The sequence below is a fragment of the Cyclopterus lumpus genome, chromosome 5 (assembly GCF_009769545.1).
Source record: "Cyclopterus lumpus isolate fCycLum1 chromosome 5, fCycLum1.pri, whole genome shotgun sequence".
Lineage (NCBI taxonomy): Eukaryota > Metazoa > Chordata > Actinopteri > Perciformes > Cyclopteridae > Cyclopterus > Cyclopterus lumpus.
Genome location: NC_046970.1, coordinates 5,278,462 through 5,288,851, shown reverse-complemented (window position 1 = coordinate 5,288,851; position 10,390 = coordinate 5,278,462). Strand labels below are relative to the sequence as shown.

The following is a 10,390-nucleotide window of genomic DNA, read 5'->3' as shown; positions in this document are numbered from 1 at the left end:
GCACTTTATTTTAAAGCCCACAAATTGGTCAAAATGTGATAAATGAGGTGACATTTGTTGCGGTAGCGCCAAGAGATGTGCAGCGAGCAATTCGACACGGCATGAGTAATTCCGGTGAGTGAACTTCTAGCGTCTTACCATCCGGGTAAAGGATTGGAAACGTGAAAGAAAGCCCTCCTTCTACAGTGTTAACCCAGGCTGTAACATTGTTCATCTCTTCAACACTGTAATTACCATGTAGGGACAGACTTTTATCTCCCTTCAGTGGTCATGGGTCAATTGAAATCATCCTCTGGGGATCGGAAAAGCCTGAGAAAAATTCTCTGGCAATCCATCCAAATGGTTCAATGGCAAAAAACCACAATATAGTTTATGGGCTAATTGCTGTGCCACAGAAAGTCCATTGAGAAACTCCAGCGCTCTGAATTGCTCAAAGTGTTCTGTACATCCATCTATTATTGTTAAATTAATTTCTAGGCTTTCTTTAAACTTCTTCCTGTATGTGGTGGCCTGTCCCTTGTTCCTGTTGTCTTCTGTGCCACGTTACAGGACTCCGTATTGACTCACACGTTGAAACGCTCATATAATGACTCTCGAGACGTTGATTTATTTTCCGTTTTTTTATCAAACTTAACAACATCATAAGTCTATGATCTATAAGGTGAGCTATAACGAGAGGTCAAAGACTGTGCCGATGTCTCGTTCTAGATAACAAAAATACAGACTCAGTCCCACCCCTTCCTCTTATACCAACTGATCCTCATCAGCTTAATAATTCCCAAAGAAAAGCATCATTTCAAATATAAATATAACATCCATTCTGGTAAAGGAAAGTCTTTAGATCAAAATCAATAAATCAAATAACATGATTTGTAATCAAACCAAAATATATGTCTCTAACACTGTATGAACCGAAGCACCCGGTAAGTCGTTCATTTACACCCCACATGAAATATCTACACAGTATACTTTGCATGCGATCCCCAGTATTACCCTTTTGTCTTGATGATTCCTCTTGTTCAATATAATTTGTCTTATACAATATAGGTTTCCTATAGACAGTTTCTTCATGTTCCCCTTCTCCGAATGAAGGAAGAGGGACCTTTCCGGTGTCATACCGCTGACTGACTACCAGGTAACACTGTTGGGAAGAAAAGACACAGGCATGTGAAAGGTCAGTTTATTTGCCAACACCTCAGAGATCATCACTCCGTATTAAAGTATTTTAATAATGTAAACATGTTGTGACATTGATAGCCGAGCATTGTACTTATTTGAAGATTTTAACAGAGGCCCATCTGTTGTGTGATAACTGACTCTTTAAACCAATAACCAACAGATATCTAGCATTAACATACTGTACATATGATCATATACACACTGAAGAATCACATTCAAAGGATATACCACTACATGTGAATATATTGCATATTTACAGGATAAACAACACTTTCATATTACACGGCACAGTTACATGAACCGTTGCCAAAAAGGATTACATGCAACGTAACAAACGTAATAACTTTTATGCAGTTGTTTGGTCCATTCAATGATTCTAGTTAATATTCGTCTTTCAGCTAAATCTGTCTAATCCATATTGTCCTTTGGCTCCCAAATAAAATTATTAATTATTTTTCTAACTAGAACTCAAACACAAAGTACAGGCTGCTGGGAATGTCCCTAGTTTTGCTGGTATTTGGTCATAAACCCCAAAAAACTAAATGGAAAAATAAAAAATGTGATCTCATGATGCTTATAGAGGGGAAGTTAGGGGGTCACCAAAGTAATTAGAATCATCCTCTGGGTATCATATGAAGCCTGAGACAAATTCCGTGGCAATCCATCCAATAGTTGTCGAGACATTTCCCTCATATTGCTGCTGAAGGAGACGTTTGGGCATCAACCGAGTTCCTCTGGGAACCACGAATGTCTTTACATTGTATACCAACCCATCGCACTCCATTGGATAAGGGAAAACTGGACCTGTTGGTGGCGCTACAGAAAGAAATCAAGGAGATCATCACTGTTGTCTGGATTCATCCTCTTGGGAACCTGAATGTCTGTAAAACATCTCATGGCAATCCATCCAGTAGCTGTTGAGACATTTCATGCTGGACCAGATTGGTCGCCCAACCCATCGACAGATTATTTAATTTATGTAACAGTATCGGTTCTGTAAGAGTGACTCTATAACAACCGTATCATACTCAACGCTCAAAGAGTTGGTGTCATAAGCTTCCATTTGATCATAAATATATATTTCTAGATATATTTTTGCTGTGCCTAATAGTTACCAAAGTGGTAGACGCAGCAGATGCGTTTGTGCGTGACCTCTGTACCGCGGTAACTGTGCAGACTCTGACTCCAAATGACGTCAACAAAGAAATATGGCAGCGTCTGTATCCAATATGTATTGGTTTCACTTGTACCAGGCCGGCGGACTCAGTAAAGGAAGCTGACCATGGTGCCCTCCTCCTGGGTGGACTCCTGTGTGTGACGCACACACGTCAGGGACTTGAGTGTCTTGGGCAGCTTCCCACTGAACAGCAGGTAAATGCAGGGGTTCGCGCAGCTGTTTAGACTGGCCAGCAGCATCAAGATGGCGAAGGTTGCAGCTGAAACAACAGAGGACCAAGTGAGAACAATAACAGTGCTTTTAATTCTTACACTTTTGAGCCGTTTTACAGGGAGGACCAATTTCTAACTTTTGAAGCGTTTACCCAGATTTTTAATTCAAATTCAGGAATAGATATATATATATATATATATATATATATATACACACACACACATATATACACACACACACATACACACACACACAGTCTCATCTCTGAATGTGTCCGTTTTTTAAAAAGCTAAATAATAAGTTATAATCTGAGTTTTTCCCCACGTGAGATCCCGAACCCTGTCCTCTTACTATGAGTGGGCGCCTCCGTGTCCCAGACGGACCAGAGCTGCACGGTGAAGAAAGGCGTCCAGCAGACGACGTAGGCGAGCACGATGACCACGGTCATCTTCACCGTCTTCACCCTCGCCTTGGACACCCCTGCCACGCTGCTGGCCCTGGAGGACGGCGGCTGGCCCGTGACCTGCTGCGTCTTCATGTGGAAGTTGACGCGCACGATGCGGCAGATGCGCACCTGGCACACGATCACCGCGAGGAGGGGCAGGACGAATATCACCAGAGTCGTCCAGGTCACGTAGGCTCTCGGTCCCCACGGCTTGACGAACTGCGCCCAGCAGTCGTACACGCCGGGGGCGACCTCGACCCGGGAGAAGATGAAGATCTGCGGCAGGCTTCCGATGAAGGAGACGCACCAGGCGGCGCACACCGGGCCGTTCCAGTGCGCCCTGCGCCTTTGGAAAGTCACCATGGGGTTACAGATGGCTTGATGCCGGTCGAGAGTCATCACTACGACCATGTAGCTGGAGGCGAACATCCCGACCACCTGCAGGTACTTCACTGCGCGACACAAGACGTCCGGCCCCACGAATCGGTCGGTGATGTCCCACATGAGTTGGGGACACACTTGGAAGAATGTGACCACCAGGTCGGCGACGCACAGTTGGAAAACGAAGACGCGCATGCGCGAGAGCCGCTTCCTCCGCTTCCAAAGCACCAACAAGAGCCCGAAGTTAAGGATTCCAGCGGTGATGAAGATGATGGACAGAAGAGCGATCTTCACTTGAGCCAAGCGCTTATCCCGCGGCTCGTCCCCAGAGAGCGCACTCCCCAAAGTGGCGTTACTGACGTTGACGATGAACCAGGCCATGCTTTCACAACCAATGCAGGAACGGAATATTATTAGGTGAATCCACCAAAAAAATTAAAATAAAAGCAGAAAATAAAAAGTTACCAGGCAGCCTGTCATTACACTTACAAATAAATGTAATTCCTAGAAAAATAAATTATGGGATTTTAGTGAGAGTGTCCAGTGAGCAACAAGTGGTGATATACTCCAGGCAGAAACTGTAGTGTTGGTAAAGGACAGCAGAGGGCTTTATATCTCCACATCTCTGCAGGGAGGAGGAGCGAATCATTTCACAGACAAAACACACAGAGGCGGATAAGATATAAACATTGTATTCTGCACTACATGCACTTAAACAAAAAGAGTCAGTCTTTTCAATAAAACATGTCTTTTTTTTCTTTTTTTTTTAAACGAACAGTTTCTTTACAGAAAGCACAGCAAAGGAATAAAAATACAAATCAAAACCAAACTTCTGCTTTTCAATATGAATTTAACAATTAATATTGTTGATAGTAACTGAGCATAACAGCTGCTTAGCCAATGGATTTACATGGAGCTCTGTAATAATGTAATTGTACACATTCACTCATAAAAAAGGTGGCAGCCGTGCTGCTGAGTGCATGTGTGTGATCTCTTCACATGGCGATGCAAGACAACAAAACTTGGAAAGAAATTGCATTCGTCAACAACTACGCATTTCTCATTTCTTGCAGTCTTCTCTTCTCTCGCGCCCTCTAAACAATGTGCCGCAATCTGCTCAATCCATATCTGTAAGGAGGCACAATTACCTCCCCTCCTCATTTAAGACTGGATGTGACTGAGGAGTTCATCTTTGTCCATCTGGTAGCGACTCTTCTTCCAGATGTCGCGGAGCTCCTGCAATGTGGTGCCTATCTCCTTCCCCGTCGTGACCCCCAGCCTCCTCAGGTCGTGACCGCTGACGGGGAAGCGGGGGACGGACCAGCCGCTGAGCTTTGACAGCAGCTTCCCCTCGTCTTGGTACTTCAGCAGCTCACACACTTTACTCTGAGAGTCCAGCTCCCGACTCTGAAAAGACAGGGCATGCGGAGTGTGTTAATTAAAATGTCTTTATTATAAAATATTCATGACCTTTATACGCAGCAATAACCTAAACACTCGGCTGCTCTGCTTCATTAACACCGTGTGTCTGATCAGATTTGATTGACAGCGGCTGACGACCAAAGCAGAAAATCTCCCTTACCGTCGTCACCCTTTGATTCATGCAATCATTCCTAAAGCCCGATTGGTTCATTTGTGACATCACCGTTTCTCCAAATGAGCTCGGGCAACTTCAAACCAGTACAGAAGTAAAAATACAGACACTAGACGTGTTGGACCACATCACCTATAAGAACGAGACAAATGTGAAAATATGGTTTCAAGGCATTCTGTAGTGAGATGTCTCTTTCCTTTTGATGTACTCCCTCATCCTGCTTTGTCCGACTCAATAGAATTATTTTGAAGCTAAATCCAGTGTGGAGCAACAATGAACGGATCACACCTGAATCCCCTTTTAGAAACCATTCAAGCCAAGATATTTATGTTGAGATTTAAACTGTTTAAACTACCAAACTAAGAAATTAAACTTTGCGTTAGCCAGTCACAGAACCCAAAGAATCACGTTGAATTAAAGTTTTGCAAAACGTGTTGCCTACATAAAAAACGACCAGAATCTTCTAGTAATGGCGTGTTGCTAATCATTTTTATTTTTTTTAAAAAGCAGAGACGATTATTCAAAAAGACTCAGCCCTTCAGAAAGTCAAGCACCTGGAAACAGACCCATTCTGATTTAGCGATGCGAACTCCACCCTTGTTAGTGACGACGAACATTTCCCAGAATGCCTTTCAGCGGGTCACATATTAGTATGGGAGGGAACATGTTGCAATCAGATGTGGGTGATGGAAGTAGGAGGATCACTGTCCAGCAGGGTGAAGGAAGAGAGTTAAAGGGTGCGACTCCTGCATTTAAAGTGGGGCTGTAACTACAATTAATTTCATGGTTGGTAAATCTGCTGATGGTTTGACTCGTTAATCATTTGCTTCTTTGGGTAAAAAGGTTGATCGCATTTTCAGAGCACAGAAAGAGGTCTTAAACTTGCTTATTTTGTGAAAAAGAAAAACAAGCAAATATTCACATTTAAGTCAGAAACGGTGACATTTTTGTATCTTTTCTTATCAATACATTTTTTTAAACAGTTGTGGATTAATCTTTTCACCGACTAGTCGTTAAATCCACCGATTGTTTCAGCTTTGGTTCAAAACGTGCGTTATCAATGACCACATTGTTAAGTGTCCAAACTACTACTTATTATATCCCAAAAAACATGAGAACAAATCGGCACCTGAACAACTGGAGGAGGCTGAAACTTACGTCGAAGATAAAGTCGGTGAAGGGTTTGAGGCTGTCCGGCTCGTCTTCGCTCTTGCAAAGCTCCCGCCGGTATTTCACCAGGAACAGAGCCAGAGTCTTCTCCTCCCTGGACACCTTCAGCCGGATGTCCATCCTTTCCACCTCCTCCGGGCGGCGGAAGAGAGCGGCCAGGATGGTCATGGGCTTGGGAGAGTTGTCTTTGGCGTTCTGCCACACTAGCTTCATCTCCTCAACGTTGCCACCTGGAGGTAAACCTGAGGAGGAGCGGGGGGAGGGGGAGGGGGGGGGGGGGGGGGCAGGAGGAATGAGCGGAGCTGACTTTTAAACAACGGCAGAAACTAAGCAGACAAAGAACACAAAATGCCACATTTAATTTTTTTAAAACATGTTTTGGTATCCTGGTGAGAGTCTTCTGTGGATTCTAAATAGCCTGAAAGGAGTCCAAATCACCAGGAGTCATTGAATCCTCTCCGTCTAGAGCCAAATAATTCCTGAGGTCACAGTACCAGAGGTCACAGTACTACAGGCGTCAAGAGGCATTGAATCCACTCCGTCCCCGGGATGGAACATTTTCTCATTTCTAATCTCTTTCATCATTCGTAAACAACTCCAAATTGCCCGGTACTTGAGACATTTTGAGTGCTGACATTACGGATCCCGCTTACCGATGCCTGTACTTTGCAAACAAATGTCCCCTCTAGACCCCCGAACCGTGAACCCTCAGGGACTTAATTGACACTTGGTAAGTGCTTGAGTGCGAGAGGCTGCAAGGGACAAGAACGGGACAGCTCTTTGGTACCGTGACGACACCAAAACCTGTGATGTACATGTGTGGGTTTGACACATTATTATGTACTCATTTTTAACTATCTTCACGGCCAAGGCTTTAAGGGGCCGGCTCCGAATTTGAACTTCTTCCAGGCGCTTTCCTTAAAGAATGGACAAGAGGTCATTGTCAAATAATTAATTACTTGTTTATAGCTAAACGTCATTAAGCAAAGCTTAATAGTAATGGTTGATGAATAAACCAGGTGTGTAATAAAGCCAACGCTTCCAAATGAGATTGTGTTTTTTTTATGCATCATCTTAAAATCTTAAATCCTTGTTAAATGTATTGTTTTTGTACATTTACACATAGCAGCGCACCCAATAAATATAACAAATACATACACACGATGAGTCAGTCCTTGTTTACCAGGTTTTGTGTTCAACACTATGAATTGGATGTACTGTATGCATGTATGTATTTATAAAAAAAATGTCAGAACACATACGTATTCCCCCTGCTTATAGTCTTTATGCTGAGGTGAGCCAATTGTCTCCTAGCTCCAGCTTCATATTCCGAATATTCATATTCGGGGTTATTAAATAGGGGCTGACCACCTAAAGCTAATGTCCCCGGCTCAAATCTGGCTGAGTATCATTGTCTTTTCATTTCCTGCCCCCTCCTCTCTCACCTATGTACTGGGCCAGTTCCAGACTGTACATTAGCTCCAGCAGATGAGCGGCATGGCCACCAACAACCATCTTCTTCAGTTCCATCCAAATCCGTTCTCCCGATATGGCTGCTAGTCCGCGGCCGTTCTCCCGAATAGCAGCCAGCGTCTCGGCCTCGTGAGCGCCAGGCTCCAGGGCCACCCTGCCGTAGAATCTTGGAGTGAATGGAGGCAGTTCAGATCAGAGCGCTTTTTAGGTCAGACAAATAGAAAAACAATAATTTTCTTCTCATTGCTCTCCATGTTCACCAAGTTCAAAGAGATATACGCCCACCTGAAATAGCGCAGTATTCTCAAGTAGTCCTCCTGGATTCTTTGTTCAGCGCTGCCAACAAACCGAACTTTGCGATTCTGCAGGTCTTCGTATCCTTTGAAATAGTCATATAATGTGCCGTCTAGGCCTAGACAAAAAGGGGGAAAGGTCAAGAAAAGAATTCGGACACACGTGCAATAAAATAAGCGACAGTGACATGCCGGGTATCTCCGAGCACAAACGCGGCAATACCTAAAAACATGGAATTGATGGTGAGGTCTCTCCGCTCGGCGTCTTTCTGCCAGTCAGTGGTGAACTCCACCTCTGCGTGACGGCCATCCGTCTGAACGTCCACGCGCAACGTGGTCACCTCGAAGTTCTCATTGTGGAGCTGTGAAAGCCGACAAGCAAAACACAGATGACTTGAGGCACCGCAAAGACGGCGACATGAACATAGTCCCTCATTCTGAAGTCAACCAGCTCTCACTTGCAGGTCGTGCAGCATTTCAAAAATTAAACAACAGCGTCTGTAAAACGCCATTACGACATTGTAGGCTTTTAAAAAAATATGTATCTAACCTTATGGCACCATATGTTCCAGCACACAACATCTGCTTGTTAGATGCAATTTAGTCACATATTCCGGCAAATTGAAATAAAATCTAAATCGTAGCGCCTCCTGTTGCTGTGCTGCCTATCTGTGGGTTGTTCTCCCACAAGCCCATCAGGACGGCTCATCCATTAACATCTTCAAATCAAGACGCGCCGATCAGGCCAGCTTTGAAAATGCCAACATCATTCATTATTCAAAAGCAGTAGCCCGCTAACTTTAATTGCCATTTCTATCTCCGGAGATTGAATTCAGCTATTCTGGAAAAGCCGCGGCTCACAGAGAGTTTAAGTTTTCTTCACGGCAGCTTTCCAAACAATGACACAAAAGTGGAAGTGGGACACAGCTCCAGCCTGTCAGCCTCTTACTCTCGCTGTAATGGTCCCGTGCTTCTCTCCTCTGTTGTTGATCATCCTGATGCCAGCTTTCTGGAACATGCGCTTCATCTCCTCCGGAGTGGCTGTGGTGGCAAAGTCCACGTCTTCGGGCTGCGTCCCGGACAGCAGGTCTCGCACAGCACCTCCAGCTATCCTCAGCTCATGCTGGTGCTTCTCAAACACCTCTGAAGGGAACAAACACACCTTTTCAGAGGAAGTGTGTGTCTGGAGGCACAAACCATCTCACTGGTTGAATAAAAACCGCGAGGAGCAACTGGAGAAGAAACTTTCCATGATAATGAACTCACAAATTAGTACAAACTCTCATTGCACTTATTATTGTATCCCTTTTATATTATTATGAGCTTCTTTTTGAATCAGTCTGCAGATTTTTTTTTACTCAAACAATGAAAATATTACCACCTCCGGAGCAATTTTGGAAATGTGTTTTAGCATTGTAATGGGTGTGAAGTGGCAGTTAAACCAACAACCACAAAAAAGACAGAGACAAATCACCAGACAAGCAGGGTCTTACAATAAGATTATATTGGTGGCATTGTGGGAAATATAGAATTGAACATTAGTTAGCGTCTGTCACATACTCGGGGCTAAGAGTCCGAATATTTTGGCCTCTGCTGTATTAATATTGACCGTTAATTTGTGTTCTGGCCCAGAAGGTTAGAACCCCAACTTTGTGAAAGTGCAAAACTAAACACCTGAAAAACATACAATGTTCAATCTTAATTGCTCATGAAATTGGGATTAAAACAGCCTTTAAAGCATGACTTTAGAATAGGAGTTAATAGAATCTGTACAGTACTGGATTATTAAAAATAGTTTCAAACGTGATGTCAGTGCACTCTGGTGGACAAACTGTTACAGTAACAATGTTTCTGAGAAACGGCCCAACATCTAATCCTCCCTTACGTCCCTGTACTGCAAGTGTTTGACAGCCAACACACAAGCCTCACGCTGTGAGGGACTACAACGGCTGTCGGTGTCCAGTCAGTGCTGCCTCTCACCCGCTAGTCCATTCAGTCCATCAGAGATCACCGACTGGAACTCACTGGTCTTCAGCTTCATAGTGAAGAGACTCCTCCAACAGAGTGTTGTTCTTCCGATCACACGAGGACTCAATATTCTGCTCCACATCTATACAAACAAAACAAGGAACATCGCGTGACGTCGTTTGAGCTTTTACTGCGTTAGCTAACGTTACATGTCATTGCCAGTCGCGCGCGCACTTGTCGCTCGTGTTCACGCCGTGTCTGGCACGTCGCCGGCACACGAGCGACATTCATGTCGCAGCTGTAAACGCACCGAAAACATAACCGACGGGACTGACCTGCCACTTAAACAGGAGCTGTTATAACCGGACAACGCGGTTGTCACTTCATGGGACGCTTTCTCTGTTGAGGCTTGGCAGGAAGTGTTTCGAGGAACGTGCGCTTACTGACCAATCGCGTGAGGTTTCACCAGCCTGACCAGGGCGGGGTTTAAGAGGAGC

General features: G+C 44.3%; 2 protein-coding genes across 2 annotated transcripts; both read right to left on the bottom strand.

Annotated features, from left to right (window-relative positions):
• Positions 1-1,166: 1,166 nt before the first annotated feature.
• si:dkey-178o16.4 (vasopressin V2 receptor) lies at positions 1,167-3,974 on the bottom strand. The gene is made up of 2 exons (XM_034532493.1): positions 2,921-3,974; positions 1,167-2,615 (listed from the first exon to the last, which is right to left on the bottom strand). The coding sequence occupies exons 1-2, from the start codon at positions 3,774-3,776 to the stop codon at positions 2,443-2,445; spliced, it is 1,029 nt and encodes a 342-aa protein (XP_034388384.1). The 5' UTR covers positions 3,777-3,974; the 3' UTR covers positions 1,167-2,442.
• Positions 3,975-4,071: 97 nt separating this feature from the next.
• Positions 4,072-10,357, bottom strand: trnt1 (tRNA nucleotidyl transferase, CCA-adding, 1). The gene is made up of 8 exons (XM_034532492.1): positions 10,229-10,357; positions 9,906-10,035; positions 8,875-9,068; positions 8,149-8,287; positions 7,918-8,044; positions 7,605-7,798; positions 6,148-6,401; positions 4,072-4,802 (listed from the first exon to the last, which is right to left on the bottom strand). Exons 2-8 carry the CDS (start codon positions 10,033-10,035, stop codon positions 4,557-4,559), a joined length of 1,284 nt encoding a protein of 427 aa, XP_034388383.1. The 5' UTR covers positions 10,229-10,357; the 3' UTR covers positions 4,072-4,556.
• Positions 10,358-10,390: the final 33 nt, after the last annotated feature.